The 21,806-nt window shown below is 49.3% G+C and overlaps 1 protein-coding gene across 5 annotated transcripts in view; it reads left to right on the top strand.

The window, feature by feature from the left end:
* The window catches only part of Exd (PBX homeobox extradenticle), a 486,337-nt gene extending 466,913 nt beyond the window's left edge, over nt 1-19,424 (top strand). Inside the window, exon 10 of one of the 5 annotated variants that reach the window (XR_013324048.1) lies at nt 19,098-19,418. Coding sequence is in view for 4 of the 5 variants with exons in the window: in XM_077706727.1 (XP_077562853.1) it covers nt 19,098-19,187 (90 nt within the window). In the remaining variant the exon portion in view is untranslated. Of the gene's footprint in view, nt 1-19,097 lie in introns of all 5 variants that reach the window. The other 4 variants (XM_077706727.1, XM_077706719.1, XM_077706685.1 and 1 more) reach the window with 4 other exon arrangements.
* Nucleotides 19,425-21,806: the final 2,382 nt, after the last annotated feature.

The raw sequence follows: 21,806 nt of genomic DNA, 5'->3' as shown, positions 1-21,806 counted from the left end.
CCCGCCCCCGTCCCCCATCGGGTTGCCTCCGGCGGCCCAACCCGCCACCACACCGCCTGCTCAGTCAGCAGTGGCTGTGGTGGCAACCACGTCCGTTGGGGATGCTGCTGCATCCACTGTTTCCTCTCCACCGGCCCGAAGCACAGGTGAGGGCACGGAGGGGATGCAGACGGAGGAAACCGCACTAGTTCCCAACCCAGCCGCACCGCCTGTGCCAGCCGGGGCGCTCCTGACGCCCTCGGCGGTCGCGGCTCGAACGAAAGCCACCGGGAAGGGTGCCAAGTCCGGGGGATCCGTTCCGCCGGGTACCCCTTCCAAATCTGATGATGACATGGGTATGGGACTTTTCCTGTCTGCTTCGCAGCTGAAGGAGCGGGTCCCTCCATCTAAACCTCCAGAGAAGGTTAAAAAACCCCTCCCAAGAGTGCAAGCCCCGAAAGACCTTACGCAAATAGTCACACTCCAGTAGCTCTAACACATCATAAAGGGGAAGAGAAAATATTTTTCTAAGGAACTGCAGAGGCCTTCTGAATAATCTTGACGACGGGTACGAGATTCTGCATGTTAATCCGCCAAGTGTAATGTGTGTCCAAGAAACACATTTAAATTCCAATCATACAAATTTCTTAAATAGCTATATGGTATTCAGAAAGGATAGGGTTGGCTGCACACACTTTTCGGGCGGTGTGGCCATAATCGCCCTGAAATCCTTAGCATGCCACCCTATCACCCTGAACACCGTCCTTGAGGATGTAGCAGTACGCACAATAATATTTAATAGGTTGATAACGGTATGCTCCATATACATTCCTCCTGATTTTGCACTTTCGAGCTCTGACTTCGAGGTGCTGGTTGACCAGCTGCCCGAACCATATATCCTCACAGGCGACCTTAATGCGCACAATTATTTTTTGGGGCTCTTCTCGCACGGAGGCCCGAGGTCGCCTGATAGAGAAATTCCTTACATCTTCAGGAGCATGCCTCTTCAACAAAAATAAGCCCACATACGTTCATATAGGACACGACACAAACTCATATCTTGACTTGGCTATTGGCTCCGCAGTTCTTTTTCTTTGTCTTGAGTGGGGCGTGGGCACAGACACATATGGTAGTGACCACTTCCCCACCTCACTAACATATATAGGTAAAGGCCCATGCAGTCCATCTTCCCAAAACAGGTTCAATGAAGCACGAGCTAACTGGAATACATTTACAGAGACATCCAAACTACACCACAAATCCATAGGAAACCTACACGTTGAAGAAGCTACCCAACTCCTCACGACGCACATCCTCGACGCCGCTGAAAAGTCTATTCCCCACGCCTCTGGTGCTCCGCGCAACGAGAGGAGGCCGTGGTGGAATGAGGACTGTAGGCGGGCGCGAGAGGCCAGAACAAAGCGTGGGGTATCTTTCGTCGGTACCCCACGTCGGGTAACCTTTTATTGTTCAAAAGGGCCAAGGCGATGGGAAAACGTGTAAGCTGTGAGACAAAACGAGAGAGTTGGCACACCTTCTTGACATACATTAATTCATACACGGACACACACAAAGTCTCGACACATATACGTAAGCTCAAACGACAACAGACACACAGCCTGCCCCTGGTTAGCACAACAGGGGACACACTCGAGTACCAGGCTAACACACTTGCTCAACACTTCGAACACGTGTCCAGTTCAGCACACTACACACTTTCATGAAACACAGAACATCTGCAAAGAAAAAGCCCTTACCTGACAAAGACAAACAAAAAACTTACAACTCTGCATTCACACTCTATGAGTTGAGGGTTGCCCTGAGCACATGTAAACCTTCAGCTCCAGGCGCAGATAGGATTACATACACCATGATACAACACCTACACCCAGATACTCTTGATACACCCCTACACCTATATAACAACATATGGCTTTCGGGGCACATTCGAAAATCTTGGAGGGAGGCTATTGTGGGGGCTTTCCTGAAGGAAGGGAAGGACCCATCCTCTCCTGCCAGCTATCGACCGATCGCCCTCACAAGCTGCCTGTGCAAGCTTCTCGAGAAGATGATAAACAGGAGACTCGTGTACTTCTTAGAGTACAATGGTCTTCTTGAGAGCTGCCAGGCAGGCTTCAGGGCGGGGCGATCCACCAATGGTCAGTTGGTTGCATTGGAGTCCTACATTAAAGATGCCTACGTCCATGGCCAATATTGCATGACAGTATTTTTTGATATTGAAAAGGAATACGATACCGCATGGCGCTACGGCATTCTAAGAGACCTCAACTCCTTTGGTATATCAGGTAACATGCTGAACAGTCTTTCCACCATCGGACAGTTACCTGTCCGAACGAACATTTTGTGTCAGAGTCGGTTGGACACTTTCAAACGTTCACGTGCAGGAAAATGGCGTGCCTCAAGGTGGCGTTTTCAGCTGCATCTTGTTTATAGTAAAGATGAACTCTCTCCGAAAGGCACTGCGGCCAACCATCTCCTGCTTGATGTATGTAGATGCCGTTCAAATATCTTTCAAATCATGCAACATGTCCATTTGTGAACGTCAGGTCCAGCTTGGGGTAAACAAACTTTCTCGCTGGGCAGATGAAAATGGATTTAAACTTAATTTTTCTAAAAGTACCTGCGTTGTATTCTCAAAAAGGCGCGGCATCCTGCCTGATCCTGACGTAGAACTCAATGGGGATTCTATTCCAGTTAAAAAAAGAACACAAGTTTTTAATTGTGGTGTTTGATGAGAAACTCGCATTCTCCCTCACATAAAACGACTAAAACAAAAATGCCTAAAAACAATGAATATTCTGAAAGTCCTATCTCACCAATCATACGGTGCAGACAAACAACTTCTGCTTCGCCTTTATGCCGCATTGGTAGGGTCACGGTTGGACTACGGAAGTGTTGTGTATGAGTCAGCCACGAAAACAGCACTTAAAATGCTCGACCCAGGGCTTCACTTGGAGCTTCGCCTGTCGTGTGGCGCATTCCGTACTAGTCCTGTCCAGAGTCTTTACACAGAGTGCGACAAATGGTGCTTAGCGTACCAGCGAACTTATGTTGACTTTCTATATGCCTCCAAAATCTCTTCAATGAATAACCATCCCTTTAAACCGGTTTTAATGATACATCCACAGCTAAACTCTTTGCAAACCGCCCATCAATTTCTGTTCCGTCCTCGCACAGAGTGAGGGACGAGGTCTCCTTTTAGACACATTCAAATCATCCTACACTGATCTTGTAGCACCATGTCATCTTCGTCCTGTGCCATGTGACTTGTCTTTCTTACAGTACAATAAGAACAAGACACCAAGAAGTGGGATTTTGCAGCATTTCATGTATCTGCCGGATAAATACAGGGCTGCAGAGTTTTTCAGTGATGCGTCTAAAACGTTCACAGCGGTGTCTTGTGCTGCGCATGGACCCAATTTTAAAGCAGATAGAACCGTGAATGTAAATACAAGTGTTTTTACGGCAGAAGCATATGGCATTTATCTGGTTGTAAGTCACATAATTGAACATAATATTCCTAAATCCATCATATTTACAGATTCGCTGAGCGTCGTCCGCGCATTATCATTCGGAAAGTCATTGAAAAACCATGTTATTAGTCTTGTCTTCAAATCAGTTATGATAGCTTATTCTTCAAACTATGGGGTTACTGTGTGTTGGATGCTAGGCCACTCTGGCATTGGCAGAACTGCAGTGGCGGATGAAATGGCCGCTAATGCTGCACTGCGAAACACAGTAGACATGGCAACACTACCTTACACAGACCTCAAGCCACACATCAGACAACAAATCTGTAAAACTTGGCAAGCAGACTGGAGCGAACAGACAGACAACAAACTACTCGTAATAAAACCACACTTGGGACAATACACTACTGACTCGCACAACAGGCACATTGAAGTTACCTTAGCTAGGTTACGGATAGGCCATACACATGTAACGCACTCGCACCTGCTCACGGGTGCGAGTGCGTTACACTTTCATACAACACAAACAATTGGCTGATAACAAGTCTTTACTTGATAACGACAAGTCAACTTCCTCTTATAACTCCGAGTTTTCACTTCATGAGCTGAGGGCTACTCTGAGCACTTGTAAACCCTCAGCTCTACGCCATGACAACATCACATATACAATGATACAACACCTACACTCAGATACTCTTCTAACACTCCTGCACCTATACAACAAGACATGGCTTTCGGGGCAAATAAACTCTTGGAGGGAGGCTATAGTTGTAGCTTTCCTGAAAGAGGGGAAGGACCCTTCCTCTCCTGCTAGCTATCGACCCATTGCCCTGACCAGCTTGCACAGGTGCTCGAGAAGCTTGCACAGGCAGCTGCCTGTGCAAGCTTCTCGAGAAGATGATAAACAGGAGGCTCGTGTACTTTCTGGAGTACAATGGTCTTCTCGAGAGCTGCCAGGCAGGCTTCAGGGCGGGGCGATTTACCAACGATCAACTTGTTGCACTGGAATCTTACATAAAAGATGCATTTGTCCATAACCAGTTCTTCCCTACGGTATTTTTCGATATTGAAAAAGCTTATGTGACAGCCTGGCGGTATGGCATCCTCAGTGACCTTAAGTCCTGTGGTGTGTCGGGTAACATGTTGAACACCATTTCTAGTTACATGTCAAAGAGGACATTTCGTGTTAAGGTTGGGTCATCCCTGTCCGGGATACATGTGCAGGAAAATGGTGTGCCGCAAGGTGGAGTTCTAAGCTGCACGTTGTTTATAGTTAAGATGAACTCCCTCCGAAAAGCATTGCCACCAACCATTTCCTGTCCTATCTATGTAGACCATGTGCAAATATCTTTTAAATCCTGTAACCTGTCAATTTGCGAACGTCAAGTACAGCTCGGTGTTAAGAAACTTGCTGGCTGCGCGGACCTTAAAGGAGCACTGACACCAATTTTTGGCGTTAATATTATTGCACAGTTCGCTTCCTTCACTCAACAGAATACCCTGGCTGAAATATGAGCGGCCTGCGACGCGAAGAACATAGTTTAATTGGATCTCGTTTATCGCGGCGACGGAGCAGCGCGCGGAGCGGCATTCAGCAAATGGACATCAGCGTGACATCATCAAGTGAAAGCCAAAAAAAAGTGACGCGGCAGCGCTCGTCCAAAACTCGTGACGTCACTTCATGTGCGCGGCCCCACGAGTGGCGAGCGGGCGCAACACCCTCTCAAGCGGGCGCCGGTGACGTCCGCACAAAGCGTTGAGGTCAGTCAGGGATTCTGTCAGATGCGCCGTTCGGGATGAAAGCGCGGGAATTTGAAACAAACGATTTTCAGGCCGTTCAGTGTCACTATCACGTGCTGAAGTATTTGAAGTGCTGTTTCAGGTTCGCTAGGCCATTAAGCATCGATAAAAGCAATAAAAGTGTAACATAAAATTTTCGTGTCAGTGCTCCTTTAACGGTTTTAAACTAAACCCGAGCAAAAGTACTTGTGTTGTGTTCTCCCGCAAGCGCGGGCTTAATGCGGACCCTGAGATTATTCTTAACCGTGCATCTATTCCTGTTAAAAGGGAGCACAAGTTTTTAGGTGTCATATTTGATGACAGGTTCACGTTCATCCCACACATCAAAGCACTTAAACATAAATGCCTCAAAACACTAAACATTCTCAAGGTCCTCTCCCACCAATCCTATGGTGCAGACAAAGAACTGCTTCTCCGGGTCTTTACCGCCGTTGTCGGGTCTCGTTTAGACTACGGCAATGTCGTGCATGGTTGGGCATCAAAAACGACACTAAAGATTCTTGATCCAGTACTCCACTTGGGCTTCCGCCTTGCGTCGGGTGCAATCCGCACTAGCCCGGCAAAGAGTCTATACGTTGAGTGTAACAAATGGTGCCTTGAGGACCAGCGAACGGTCATGGACTTGCTCCACGCTTTTAAATTTTCGTCGCTGAATAACCATCCTTTTAAACCTGTTTTTAATGATACATCCACATCACCACTGTTTGTAAATCGCCCGTCCGTTCCTTTGCCGTTCTCACTTAGAGTGAGACAGGAAGCTTCGTATTTCAACATCTCCTTTTTAGACATGTACACATTTTCTTTTACTGACGTTTTACCACCCTGGCAGCTTCAAACTGTATGTTGTGACTTGTCTTTCACGAAAATTGATAAAACCAGGGTACCACAAACTGCAATTTTGCAGCACTTCTTGTACTCGCAGTATAAGTAGCAATGTGCAGAGTTTTATAGTGACGCATCAAAAACTGCAACCATAGTGTCTTGTGCTGCTCATGGGCCAAACTGATGCATACAGAACCATGAGCACATACACCACAATTTACTCAGCTGAATTTACACACAATTTACTCATGGCACAACACATTCTTGAACACAAAATCTCAAAGTCCATCATATATACAGATTCCTTGAGCGTTGTGCGCGCATTGGCATCACACAAGCCATGCAAAAACAGAATTGTCCATATGGTTTTCAACACTAGCATGTCTATATATGCCAAAAAACTTGTTCTGTGGTTGTTCTGGGTTCCAGGCCACGCTGATATTGCTGGCAATGAGGTTGCTGATCAGAAGGCCGCAATTGTTGCACTCAGGAACACAGTAGATATAACAATACTACTACACAGTGACCTTAAGCCACAAATTCGACAACACCTTCGTAGCAAATGGGAAGCGCAGTGGAATGAACAGACAGATAACGAACTACACGTAATAAAACCACACTTGGGACGGTATACACAACTGACTCACACAACAGACACACTGAAGTCGCCTTGGGTATACGCTACGGATAGGGCACACCCATGCAACTCAATCGTTCCTGCTCACGGGATCTTCAACCAGTGCAGCAGGTGCGGAGAGGCCCTATCCGTGGTCCACATACTCATACAATGCAAGACACTTGACACAACACGACACAAACACTTTCCCCAACTCTACAGACAACACGTTCCGCTCCAGCCATCGTTGTTTTTGGGTGACGATGCCATGGTCCCTGTCAAAGCCGTTTTTAAGTATTTGTCAGATATAAAGTTTTTAAACCTCATTTCCTATCATGTGCAATCAAAACTAGCCGTATACACCAGCCATCACAATGATCTTTTTATTGATTTTACTATCTCCGGTTTAGTTTTATACCTACCTTTTTGTGGTAATCACTTCTCTTCAACCATTAACTGCTCTGGCGCTCTTTGGCCTCGATGGCCTTGCGCCATTAAACACCAACCATCATCATTGACGGCATGAATTAGGTTCTCGAGTGCATTGGGGTGAAGCTGACCAGCTGTATTGCCTTAGAATGTAGCGTGTTGAAGGAGCTGAGGAAATCTGAGCACCCCTCCCATTGCGCGTTTACGCTGTAAACGCGCAATGGGAGGGGTGCTTTGTTCAGAGGTATGTTGTCACGCCCTTGTGGGACTGCGAGAAAAACAGAGGCAGCAGGGAAAGTGGCTTGACATATCACGCTCCCTGTTATTGGCCAATTTTAGGCGCCTGACTTCCACTTCAGATGGTCACTCATGCCCCGCAGATGTTGAAATTTAAAAGTTTTCCACATCGGCCTCCAACTCTCGGAGAGATGCAGCAATAAGAGTAGACTGAGGCGGCGGGAGACAGAGCGAGGGAACGACGCCGCCAGCGCAAGCCTGACTGCGCAAGTGCGGCTGGGCGGGGGAAAAGAGCAGAAGAAGTTCTAGAAAGGGAGCCACGTCCTTCGTGTTCGCGCTCAAGTTATTCGTGCGCACGGGCGGAGGCGGCAGTTTTCCCACGCGAGGCAGAACGAGCAAGAGGAGGGCCCCCTTCTTAATGGGTTTGTAATGCAAACTTGGATGTTCTGCTGCACTTCCTTTAATTACGAGACAAGACACCCCCGGCTGATCCAAGCAGCAGCCATTCAGGCAGGCAGCCAGCCAGCGAGCGTCGCTGCGCACTTCTTGTTCGGGCAATTTGGGCCGCGAGCGACAGCTTTTGCTCGCTGCCTGCTCCTCTCGTCGTCGCGGTCGCTGGCGCCCTTTTTTCGCTGTTCCCTCTTAACGACGCAAATCCTGCGCTTCTGCACGTCGCCGCTAATTTTATGGCTGCTGGAGGAAGAAGAGGCCCGCTTCGCGCAGGACAGGCTCGCTGTTTTCGCTCTGCAGGAGAGGGGGAGGAGTGTCTTTGTGCATCCCGCTGGCGATATTGGCTTCCGGAGGGACTCGTCTCGGCATAGTTTGGGGAGCCTCTCAGCGCGGCTGCGCCTTGTTTGTCCACTGTTCTATCAGCTTCGCCTTAGCAGGCCGCAGCATTAGCGAAGTTCGCGCGTTATAGGGCGCGCGAACAGAGGAGACGGAACCGCGACGTCTCGTCTTCTCGAGCGGGAATTAGGGAAGCGAACAAAGCGAGGGAAGAAGTGGAGGCGTGGTCGCTCCTGTCGTCGTCGCCGCTGTGGTGGCGGCGGCAGTGTCGGTTGCGTGACAGCACGCCGAGTGGCTTGCCGCTCCGACATTTCCGCGACAAGGGGCGGGAAAAAAATTGAGCGCGTTTGCCACGTCGCTGGCTTGTCGCGCATCGTTGGCACGACGAAAGGGCCCAGTAATAACTGCCCGTCTTTGGTAGACTTTCTTCGTCGCTTTATTCGCCTTATTTCCGCCTCATCATACAGCCTGCTTTCTTCGCGACCGCCACGCTGCGTCGGATTTTTCAACAAACCTTTATCTTTTTCGCATATCACGTGGCATAAGAACGTGGCGTGGTGTTCATTCTGTATAAAAATCACAAAGAAAGCTGAATGGATTTGTTTTTTTTTTACCTAAAACGTAACTGGCTAGCCTTGGCCAAACCTTGTTGTGTCCTTGCGTTGGTTCGTGTGTGTGTGTGTGTGTGTGTTAGTGGAGGGGGGGGGGGGGGGGCGTGCGTGATTGCTCAGTGAATTCGTGTGAGGGCCGTAGCTAGCGTCTGATGGAAAACGCTCGGTGCGCCGTACCAAATTCGTGTCCTGGTGAAAATCCTTTGGTGGAACCGCAGCGCAGTCGGTCGTCTCTAACGCTTTTTGTCATCATCCTGGTCGTACCGAGCTCAGCTCCGATTCGTATCTTTCGCGTCTCACTGCGCCTCCTCGAAGCGCCCATTCCAGCGCACCCTCCACATGCGGTCTTGACGCATGGCTCTCCTGATGCCGACTCCGCTTCATTACTTCCTTGAAAAGGGGGGAGGGGGCGGAAAGGAGGCGGAAGCGCATAAGGAGGGTGAAGGCTTCTCCGAGGCTCGAAAAAAAAAAGGAGTCTTGTGGAGATGATCCCGTTATGTCGCTTCTTGGGAACTGTTTAAGCACTCTTTAGACTCCCCGTTATTATCTCGTTTCGCCAATTGAAAGGGGCGCGGTGAAATCTTCGACGACACGCTGCTCTGGTGTTGCGCCTCGTCCCCTGTTTCGACTGTCATATCTCTTGTTGCCCGGAGAAACCGTTATGTGCCATCCAGGCCTGGAAGGAGACAATCTGTCCTCGCGGGTCGAACGGGTTTCGGAAGCGTTAACCTGCTTGCACTCATTCCACTTGGCTGCCTTCCCTCTTTTGGACTACATTCGCGCGTTTCGGGGTGTGGCGCGGTGTTTCATTGCTTATCTCAAAACGATCTCGCTCTCTGTTTTTCTTGTTTTGTCCTGTGGTGGTTTTCTACGGCGACAGCCGCCAATACAAAAGAGAAAGCTATTCGCTTTCGCTAGCTTTAACGCGTGCTGGCAAAAGCGGGGTGCGTGCTCTTCGGCTTGCTGGCGTGTGCCACCACAGCGTGGGCATCTAGTGGTTCTCTCAGTTCGCAACGGGTCCCCCCATAGCATCGAATGAGTTCGGATAGATTGCGGCGGAACGGCTGCCACCGTGCTCGAGCCATCGCAACATGCTGCTGCGTATTTGCTTGTTTCAGCCAGAGACAAGAACAGGTGATTTCTGCGTGCGTTGTGGAGACGATGGCTGTTGTTTCCGATACGAGTGATGCAGGAGTGAGAGCGAGGGGCCGAGCTGAAACAGTCGTAGCGGCGCGGTTAATGCCACCCTGCAGCCAAATCGCTTACTACAGCCAACCCGCACGTTGAACGCGAGGGGCTTCAGGGTGTCTGCTCGCAGTCCGTGAGGGCGGCACAGGCCGCGTGACGCGCACCTTAGCAGCATTCAAGCTGCGCACCCCCTCCCTCCAACGTTGCTTCTCCTCTTCGCGGCACGCGCCAGAGCCCCTTCTGTGCGCGGTTTCAGTGCTCGGATGCGTGGTACGATTCCCCCGACGGGACTCGCGGCGCCGCAGCATTCACCTCTGGGTTGCCCGCCCTCTCTTGTCCGACGACGGAAGTTCGCGCACGAAGAAGAAATCTGGGCGCTGCAATGCTTCTTGGCACCGCACGGTAGTTTCCCCGAGGGCACGGCTTCCGGAGACTAGCGCGGGGTCCCTCGTCCCGCGCTTCCCGCCGTTATCGCTCCCCGAGACAGGCCGGCACGGAACTCAGCGTTCCGTGCAGGGCGCTGGAGGCTGCTGTGAGCGAGGGGTGACGCACGTCCTGATCCTTGCGGGGCGCACGTCCCAAACGGCTTACACGGCCTTCTGCCGGTCCCTACTGCTACCACCTGGCCGTCGCTGAGTCTCTGTGAGAGCACGCAGTGCCATCGACAGAAATGCGGCTGGCCACAAGCGCCACAAATAGAACGACGCGGTTTGTGAGCTACCGACGCCTTGAACAATCGAGTTCTCCAGCCTCTGGGCGTTGGCGCAGCGAACCAGCGCATCAGTTAAGTTTTGGTACGGGAAAGATGGTGAAAGTAAAGTTAAAGGCACATGGCAGGTGTTGCGCCGCTTTGGCACGTCGCCAAAGAACTACCCCGAAAGCCACTGATGCAGGCCTGGCCTTCCAAGCTTGGCTCCCTCCGGCCACGCACTCTGTCAGGTGTTAAGAATCCCCCAATTCCCTCCACCTTTTCTGGCTGGCAATACTTCCTGGCCGTCGTACTCTTTATCCTTCCCAGACAACGTTCGCTGTCCTGGTAAGCGCGAAGGCGATCTTGTTTCCCAACTGACAAGTGGTCAATGGCGAACCCTTGGCGCACTCCCGTTATGTTTCAAAAACCGCTCGCACGGTATCCGCCCGCAATAAACGCTCCCAGCCTTGCGCAGCCTAATTGTACGGGGTCGCTCCCTCTCTCCTTTCAAGTCTCGACAGCGATGCACGCAACTGCCGTCCCCGGCGGAGAGTACGTGTCACAACAACAGCCAGCCTGACCGGCACAGTTTGGAAATGAGGCTGGCTGGCACTTAGTGTGCGATACCGGTTTCCAAGGTGAACTGACGAGGGGCGGCCCTCGCTTCGGTGGCCAACGAGGCGGGCGGGGAAAAGTCGGGGAGCCGTGGCTTATCTCGGGGGTCCAACAACGGTCGGCGCTAAGGAGAGCGCGGCGAGGTGCCGCCGGTCGGACCCACGCCATCTGGCCGCTTGATAACGCTGCCGTCCCCGCCGACGTAATGGCGCTCTCTCGGCACTCCTGGCCGCCAGCTGATACGAACCCTGGGCCGCTTCCCAAAAGGGGGAGGCGTCGAGGCTTATATAAGAGGAGCCCTTGTCCTCCGGCCGCGCGGTGTCGCCCACAGGAGTCCGCAGCCGTCGTCGAGGGGACCTCTACGGGGATTTATGGGCGCCCCCGGCGTATCGGCTTCTCCGGACGACGCCGAGCTCCTTTCTGCACTACTTCCTTATCCCCCGGCCGCGATCTTCCCTAGTCGGACTCGGCCGCGACCTCTAGCGACGCACAGCATGGGTGTGTGATCTTTATATATATATATATATATATATATATATATATATATATATATATATATATATATATATATATATGGGTGAGCAGGTAGGCAAGAAAGCTAAGGAAAGCAAGTGGGGAAAGGAAAATGTGGTAAGTCATATTTTCGTTGAAACAGATGCAGACTTTTTGAAAGAAGGAAAGTGGAGGAAAAACATGCTCGCCGTGTGAGATCCGAGCCTGCGACCTCCTGAATACGCGTCTGGTGCGATGACCACTATGCTACCAGCGGAGCTGTGCTCCCCTCCACTTTCTCGGGTATTTTTGTTGAAGGGACGGAGAACCGATTTTTGTCGCGTATCTGTTCTATAGCTCGTATGAAAGCCAGCGTTTTATATAGCCCGCTAATCACAAGCAATTTATAAAGAAATAGACGGAAATAATTTCAATCTGGCAGCAAACTTTTTGAAATCAGAAGGATGGCGGTTCGTAGTGTTGAAACTTGACACTACAATATGTGTCCCCGTCACGTGACCTGCAAACCTAGCTGCTACTCTAACTGCTGAAACGTTTATTCACTTATTGAAAAACCTTTGAACACAAGTATTTGTATAAGTTTAAATTGTAAATGTATTTTTAAACACTATTTTGAAAATTTTTAAGAGACGCCGCCCGCCGCCGCTGGGTTGCTCTCAGTGTGGCTAACTGAGCCTCCATGCCCAGAATCAACGGCAGCGTTCAGTAAACAGACCCAGTGAAGACGCTTTGACGATTCTGTCGGAGTTGGGGGCGTTTCTTCTGCCGAAGTATTCGATTTCAGTTTTCAATACGCAAACGGCAGCTTAAAAAAAAGGACGCGCCCGGGGAGAATTCAACTGCCGACCTCCACAATGTGAAGCCAGATTCTACCTATCGTCCATCTCAACAGATGGCGCCTTCGTGCAAAATAGACTGGTGAATTAAAAAAAAAAAAGCACATAAAGAAATAAGAAAGCCTGCGATTCACACTTTTTTTAGCCGGGGACAAGTTTTTAAACATCGCTTTTCATTTCGCATACAGACAAAAGTATGTTGCCGCGCTACTGTATGTCATGGTTGCCAGCATTATTTTTGGGAGGACATATACGGCTCGTACATCTAAAAATTTCGATTTAAAAAGTTCTAGGGCGTTATCAGCGAAACCGCTTCTCGTGCTGACCAACCCTGCTGACCAACTTACTCTCCAGTTTGATCTTGATAACGTTTCTTCTTGGTGCAATACTTGGCTAATGAACCTCAACACTTCTAAATTATGAGAGTTTCACGTCGAACCTGCGATATTTCTTCTGACTATGTACTGAATAATTCTTCTCTCAGCAAAGTTACCTCTTACAAATATCTTGGTGTTACAATTTCTGACGACCTTTCTTGGCAGACTCACATTGACAATATTAAAAATAATGCTAACCGTACGCTCGGCTATTTACGACGTAACTTCTCTCTTGCACCGATGCAGTTAAAACTTATTCTTTATAAAACGTTAGTGAGGCCTAAGCTCGAATATTCGTCATCTGTATGGGATCCAGAGGTTAACATTCATATCATCAGCTTAGAATCCATTTAAAATCGCGCCGCACGCTTCATTTTGTCAAATCACTCCCGCATGGCAAGCGTAACTCACATGAAATCAACTTTGAATCTACTCAGCTTATCACATCGCCGCAAAATTTCACGCCTGTGCCTCTTCCACAAGATTTATCATTCTATGCCTTCGCTAAGTAACTCGCTATTTTCGCCGCCATCGTACATTTCATCCCACAGCGACCACCACTTCAAAGTTGGAATTCCAAGCAGCCGGACAAATCTTCATTTTAACTCATTCGTGCCCACTACAAGCTCGGGTTGGAACCACCTACCTGCTTCCATCGCAATAATCATCGACACGACCAACTTCAAGATGACCTTAGACGCGTGCCCGTTTTGATGTTGCTGCATTTTGTTCTGTTGTTTGTAAAACGTTTTTCACCACTCCTCTCTGTAATGCGTTGCCTTGAGGGTAAATAAATAAATAAATAAACAAATAAGCTGCTTTAAGTGACGCCCTTTCATTTGGGATACAGAATATATACTTGACAAAAATCGGTTGTCCTACCCTTTAAGGTAACTGTTTCCTGCGCTTGGGGGTGGTAGCTAGGTTCCGATACTTTAGCGTCGGCGCCACTCCGATACTTTCGGAGTGGCGCCGACTAAAACCATGCTTTCTCCATGTTTTTCTCCGCTTTCCTTCTTTCAAAAAATCTGCGTCTGTTTCAATGATAATAAATGACCTACCACATTCTCCCCTTTGCTTTCCTTGGCTTTCTTGACTGCCTACCCATATTTCTGTCTTAATTTACTGAGCCCCTCATTTCCCATTTTGATTCGCTACATGCACAGCGAGGGCCTCTGTTCTGGCAGTCTTCGTGCCATAGGTAGCTTCAGAGGGTTCAACGCTGGTCGACCACTCTCAACATGTCGTAGACGCTTGAGTAACGGCCCGAGGTTGAAAAAAGAAGGTCCCCTTCTCCCCGAGTACTCGGATTGCTGCTGCCTACCACCCCCAAACGCAGGAAACACTTAGCTTGACATAAATACCAGAGATGGAAGAGGGGAGCACATCCCCGCCGGTAGCTTAGTGGCCATCGCGCCAGACTCGTCGTCTGGAAGTCGTGGGTTCGGATCCCACCCGGCGGGCATGTTTTTCTCCACTTTCTTTCTTTCTCTAAAAACTTGTATTCATGTCAAAGATAATTAGTGACCTGCCACATTTTCCCCTTGGCTTTCCTTGGCTTTCTTGACTGCCTACCATTTATCTCTCTGTCTCTCTCGCTATGTATATATATATATATATATATATATATATATATATATATATAGCGAATCAGAATAGGAAATGAGGGGCTCGTAGAAATAACACAGAAATAAGGGTTGGCAGTCAAGAAAACCTCGGAAAGCAAAGGGAAGGTTGTGGTAGGTCATAGAAGCAGATGAAGAATTTGGAAAGAAAGAAAGAAAGCGGAGAAAAAATGGCATTGAAACAGATAAAATTTGGAAAGAAAGAAAGTGGAGAAAAAAATGCCCGCCTGGTGGGATCCGAACCCACGACCTCCAGAATACCTGTCTGGTGCGCACCTTCCTTGCTACCCATGACTATCTCTGGCTGCTCCGGAGGGTTATTAATCGGACCTCGCGCAAGGCCTTGCCGGACTACGTACTCGCTTTTGACAATGTCAGCCAATCAGGAATCCTTCAAGAACTTTCCCTCGCCTGCCCAAGCCAAAAAGCTCAAGCCTGGATACACAGCTTTCTTCAGCATCGACCGATCTGTCTTAACCCTCGAACCCACCAGCCCACTACGTTCTAACTGGATAGAGGAGTGCCACAGGGGTCCATTTTGGCTCCTCTCCTCTTTAATCTAGCAATTAACCGAGTGGCCCGAACTCTTGAACAGGACACTGCCGCCCGGTTTGTGCTTTATGCGGACGATATTGTGGTATGGACAGAAGCCACCGGCTATGACAGGAAAGAAGCTATGCAAACAGAATTGCAAGCAGCAGTCCTGAGCTTGGAGCATACGCTGTCCCAATTCCAGCTACACCTATCCCCCACAAAGACAGAACTGCTCAGCGTCGATGGTAAACGTGGCACAAATAAGGAACAGATTACCTCCCTTCAAGTGCAGGATACACTCCTTGACTCTCGCAACGGTACAATTCGACTGCTGGGCGTTCCAGTCAGCAGCTGCAATAGTCCAAAACCATGGATAGGCTCCCTTCAGAAATCCTGGCGTTCCACCTTACACCTAATTACACGTTTATCTAATAAACATGGAGGAGCGCACCAAGCAGCCTGTACTATGCTCGCCCGTGCCGTGGCACATGGACGTTTCACTTACGGCTTCCCGATCTACGACAAACACATATTATGCTCTTCACAAGATGAATCGGCACCTTCTCCGTGCGATTAGCGGCCTCCCCTCCTTCACCCGGGTAGATACTCTCCACGAAGCAGTTCCCCTTCCGCCTCGCACTAACCTCATCAAAGAAACCAAACTACGTTTTCAATATCATCTAGACCATTCGCCCCAAGGAAAAAGACTGCAGAAATGGGACCACCTAAATAGCGACTCTGACAGCACCGATTCGCCGCCAGCAATCCCTCCGTGGCAGCGCCCCTCCATCGGTATTCCACGCCGACGCCCAATTCGGCGCAGTAACCGAAGAGTACGCGAACACTACGTTCGCACGCTCCTAGATGACAAGGCAGGCGACGAAGTTGACATTTACACAGACGCGTCTTTGAATGGAATGACGGCGGCTATTGCCCGGACATCTACAGACTTGCCAGAATTGAACGGATCCCGGCAAATTTCCAACACGTTCGGCCTCGTAGAAGAAGTAGAATATCTGGGCATTCTGGCAGCCACCCGGCAAATTTATGACCGTTCCGCCCATCTCACCGCGAAGAAATTTCGCATTATCACGGATTCTTACGTTCCTGTCCGTGAATTGAATCGTCCGTTTTCCGCGAACACTACGGCGACAAATATCCTGACCACAGTACGAGACCTACAAATGGAAGGATTCGAAATCCGCATTGTTTGGACTCCGGGGCATACTTCCGGCGCACAAGGCAACCGCATGGCTCACGACGCTGCCAGGGAGAGGCTTCAATCACCTCCCACGGTGCCCGCCACGCCCGTCCCTCCCCTCCAAGCAGATTGGCAACTTCAGCCACGGCCCCTCAAGAAAGAAAGCAGGAAGCGTTTGCAAGATGAAACACCGTTTGGCATCCTTGCACCGCTCAAGCCCTTCTCGCGTCCGGGCGAGGTATTCGCGAATAAAGTGTATGCAAATGCAGCGTATACACCACACATTATACATAAGTGGTCAGCCCCAGCAGGCTCTCAATTGCACCGATGCCCCCACTGTAATAGCGATGCCATACCAATCTCTTCCACTTAATTTGGCTCTGTCCTGTATTCGCCCGTAACCGCCATCAGCTGCTAACAGTAGGTCCTGCACCTGTGACTGAACTGGAGCACGTTAGTCGTGTCCGTGACGACCCCGCTACTTTAGAAATAATAACGCAGTACGCCCTTGCAAACGGTCTTAACAAATTGGTGTAGCGGTCTCACAGACTCTCTCGGACTGACCTTAATTATCCACGTCCGATGTCAACAGCGACATTGCCACTCATGACTTAGTGAACTGTGCCTTCTGTGAATTGGACCCCAAGACTAGAACTGTGTGCGTTGTGTGAATTGTGACTTTTCGCTTTCTCCTCCCCCTTCCCATCCTCACTTCCCAGCAGGGCCTTATGGCATTTCGTCTTTAATAAAGTGTTTCACTCATGCATGTATGCATACATACATACATACATACATACATGCATACATACATACATACATACATACATGCATACATACATGCATGCATACATACATACATAAATACATACGTACAAACAAACATACATACATACATACATACATACGGGCATACATACATACATACATACATACATACATACATACATACATACATACATACATGTATACATGCGTACGTACCATACATACATGTATACATACGTACGTACGTACACACACACACGCACACACACACAGTGGCTGGCGGTGGAAGTGCCGCCCACTTCTCCGCCTCACCCCTTACTGCCTTCGGTAGGCCACCCACTGCTCCGGCTAAAACTGCCACTGAAAACTACAAATGGCCACTGAAAACTAAAAACTGCCACGGTGCGAGAGCAACACCAGCAGCTGCGGGATTCGCCTCTCTGAACAAGTAGCGTTAATGTCTCAGACTGCCATCTGGATGCAGGTCTTGGAGTCAATGCTTGCACTTATCACTGTCTTATTTTGTCTAAGAGCTTTCACTTTTCACCGCGGCAGCCCCACAATGCCCGGTATTTGACCAGAGTTGTTCAATATTTGTGCTAAGAATTTGAAATTGCTATCCTTCTTGCTTCCCTCCTCCCGTTCTAAAAATGCCCGCCTCTCAAAAATTCCTGGCAATATAAAGCGCTTGTTCTTTGCGAGCGAGCGCCATTGGTATCTGTACAGCACCCTCGTGTCCCCTTTCCCTGGTGTTCGTAAGATGCTCCGCTTTTTCACCCACGTAAGGTAAGCAATGTTGAAGGCGTGCCATGTGGTGTCTGCGTCGCGTGTATCATTTCCCACTTGTGGCCCCATCTCTGGGCAGACTGTTTCTTTCGTCGGGAGCACCGGTGGAGTGTTTTTCGCTGCTTCCGGCGGCATGCGTGGACCCGCATGCGCCTCAGCTGCACCGCTTCTCCCGGCGAACTTCACGAAAGTTAAAGGGACAGACAACCGATTTTTGTCGAGTATATATTCTCTACTCCAAATGAAAGGGCATCACTGAAAGCACCTTGACGATAAACGGTTTTGCTGATAACGCCCTAGAACTTTTTAAGTCGAAATTTTTAGATCTGCGAGCCGTACGTGTCCCTCCCAAAAATGATGCTGGCAACCATGACATAGAGTAGCTCAGCAACATACTTTTGTCTGTATGCGAAATGAAAAACGATATTTAAAAACTTGTCCCCAGCAAAAAAAAGTTTCAATCGCAGGCTTTTCTGTTCCTTTATGTGTTTTTTCAATGCAATGGTCTATTGTGCACGAATGCGCCATCTGTTGGGATAGACGATAGGTATACTCTGTATTCACGTTGTGGAGGTGGGAAGTTCGATTCTCCCCGGGCGCGACGTTTTTCTTTTTTTTTAAGCTGCCGTTGGCGTATTTGGAAACTGAAATCAAATATTTTGGCAGAACAAACGCCTCTGACTCAGGGAGAATCGTCAAAGCTCCTTCACGGGGTCTGTTTACTGAATGCTGCCGTTGATTCTGGGCATGGTGGCTCAGTTAGCCACACTGAAAGCAACCCAGCGGCGGCGGGCGGCGGGCGGCGCCTATAGAATTTTCAAAATAATGTTTAGAAATACATATACAATGTAACCTTGTACAAATACTTGTGTTGAAAGGTTTTCAATACGTAAATAAACGTTTCAGCAGTTACAGTAGCTGCTAGGTTTGCAGGTCACGTGACAGGGACACATATTGTAGTGCCAAGTTTCGACACTACGAACCGCCACCCTTCCGATTTCAGGAAGTTTGCTGCCAAATTAAAATTATTTCCGCCGATTTGTTTAGAAATTGCTTGTGGTTACCGGGCTACATAAAACGCTGGCTTTCATATGAGCTAGAGAACATATACGCGACAAAAATCGGTTGTCTGTCCCTTTAAAGGGAGGTTCGCCTCGCTCACGTGCCGCCTCCCTGTTCTTCTTGCCGTTCGCAGCTGCCCGTACTGCACGGCCTGCACGCCATGGCTTACAGTCCGCCCCCGCGCAGCTCGGAGAGCTCGGCGCCGCTCAGCCCCCCCATGTGAGAGCGCCCTGCTTCGTCCATCCTCCACCCACTCACCGGTCGCCGCCGCCGCAATGCACCGACTGGGCCGCATCGCTGTCCGTCTCTGCAGAGTGACACGGTCACCCCTGGCTTCGTTACGAAGACTACGATCATCACATGTGTAGGGCACCATGAAACAAGAAGGGGGACAGAGGAAGACAAAAAAACGATCCTGCAGAGTTCTTTTTTCTTTTGTTTGTGTGTGTGTGTGTGTGTGTGGGGGGGGGGGGGGGGGGGCGTTTCGGTCGGGCTGTAGTAATAGTGCGCGGTGGACTAGAGCTCGCGTGATGTCCCGCTTCTGGTGTGGCGGCCCACGGTGTCACTGAAGCAAGGTGTTTGCACTGCTTGCCGATATCTTGAAAAAGAAACACAGTCAGCAAATAATAAAATGCCGACGGAAAATTGTGAACCCGAAAGTGGAAATTTCGAGGTTCTGATTTCGGGTGTTGAAATGAGACCGTTTTGGCTAGAATAATCAAATTTGATTATCCCAGTTCAGTGTGCTAAACGAACCATGTTATGTTTTGTGTGTGTGATTTCGAAAGGCATTTTGAAATTTGAGTGCTAGGGTGCGTATTTTGTGTTAACGTTTCATTTCTCGCACACTGTCTGTGCTATTTAAACTTTCCTCTTTATTATTTGCTTTGTTTAATTTTATTTGCAAGGGACGATTCCTTAGGTCCGAATTAAAATTTTTGAAATTGTTAGCTATTACGGAACACCGTCGTCACCTTGTATAATCAGGTTGTGCTGCTGTGGAAGAAGATATCATTTTCAGACCCTCTTTTTAAATGACCCGCCTTTTTTCCGCATTTCCTTAATATGCGCCAATTTCTCTGTATATCATTACAGATCTGTTACCGATCATTTACCGAACTGTTGGTCAATACAGGTCCTTTTCCTATTTTGTGGTCGGAGATGTAACGTTGTCCTAGCTGCACTGCAAACTTATTCTGAACAAAGGTCGTTGATGCATTCTTCATATTGGATGTGCAAGAAGATAGGAGAATTCCCGGCCGCGGCGGCCGCTTTTCTGATGGCCAAAACGCCCGTGTGTACGAGATTTCGGCGCACGTTAAAGATCCCCAGGTGGTCAAAATTAATCCGGAGCCCTCCACTACAGCGCGCCTCACCGCCTGCGTTGCGTCGGCGCGTTAGACCCTACAATCAATCAAGAAGATAGGAGAAGAGAAATGATGGTGGTTTTAGGCTGGGCTGGCTTGTTAACGTTGTAAATGCAGCGCTGCGTACTGAACCTTGTGTGTTATGTATATACCCAAAGGGAGCATGACAGGGCTATATATTTAGAGCATTTCACGTAAAATTTCGCCCAGCGAGGCATACCGTCAGATCGTTACCATTGTGCCCATTTCCCACCCAAATGAATTGTCGTGAGGTGATCAATCAGAGCTTATCTTACTAAGTGAGAGGTAAATTGGTACATGGGTTTGTTCAGGACAGGTTATGAGCGGCCTTTGCAATCACCAGCGTTTTTTTGTCTCATTATTTTTAAATAGCAATAAGTTGGTTTCTCTTCATTACCCCCTTCTCTTTCGGTCTGTGCTCACTAAAGTGTCAACAAGCTGCAGTTATTAACTTGCTGCCGAGCAGTGGAAACGCCTGGCGTTACTGAAATTGGGTTAGCTGAATGCGCATGGCTAACTCTGGCGTGACCGTCGCCGGCCAGCTTGTGCCCTCATCATCCCGAAGCGCCTCTCACCCCTCTGTGTGGTGGAGCAGAATAAACGGAAACGAAGATTGAAAAAAAAAAAAAAAAGCGAAGGTGCGGTCTGGACTCTTTCTCCCCGTTTCACACGCAACACAGTTTACGAAAAACAATAGGCCTCGTGTTGGGGACGCCCTCGCACAAGCGTGTCTGGCCAAGGAAATGACGCACCTCTGCACGAGGCTTACGTCCACCGGCGCCAGACATTCTCATAAACACTTAGCACAATTGCGTAAGATATCCCCACCGAACGCAAGCCGAAGGGAACAGAAAACGGGCACAGAGACAGGAGGGCTTGACGTCGTCTGATGCGTGGTACACCGCCGGCTCTCAGTGCGTTGCCATTGAAACCTTGGAAAGCTGACAGAAGTGTTCCGGTTTAATTTATTACCACGCATTTACAGTAAAGTATGAATTGTCTCTACAAAAACGAGTGCGGAGAAATGCGTGACGAGAGTCAGTTTACGGCGCGCCGCCATTAAAAGCGTTGCAAGGCGCCGGGGTGGCACGTACAAGAGCCGGGCGGATCCCTGGCTCTGGCAGTCGAGCGTTTTCCTCGCGGTCGAAACCGCGATGCGCCGCGCCGCGTTGGCGTCTCGCGTTGCAGTCCTAGGGAGTCACAGGGATCGTTTGGCTGCGCAACGAGCTTTCGGCTGCTCCCCGCAGCACTAACTGTCCGCGTTTTTCTGGAATATTGATCAAGTTCCGCACTCACCAAGGGCGATATCGCATCAGTCCCTTCGCAGCTGACTGAGCTACGGCATGGCGGTCTCAAAACTCGTTTTGGTTCTAAAAATGGCCCTAGGCGCTGCTTTGGCACCCAGCGGGGACGCACATAGGGATCGGCGGACGTCCTCTGACTCAGCGCAAGGA

The sequence above is a fragment of the Haemaphysalis longicornis genome, unplaced genomic scaffold (genome assembly GCF_048455015.1).
Source record: "Haemaphysalis longicornis isolate Haplotype H1 unplaced genomic scaffold, Haemaphysalis longicornis Haplotype H1 scaffold_1, whole genome shotgun sequence".
Lineage (NCBI taxonomy): Eukaryota > Metazoa > Arthropoda > Arachnida > Ixodida > Ixodidae > Haemaphysalis > Haemaphysalis longicornis.
This window is presented reverse-complemented; position numbering and strand designations above follow the sequence as displayed.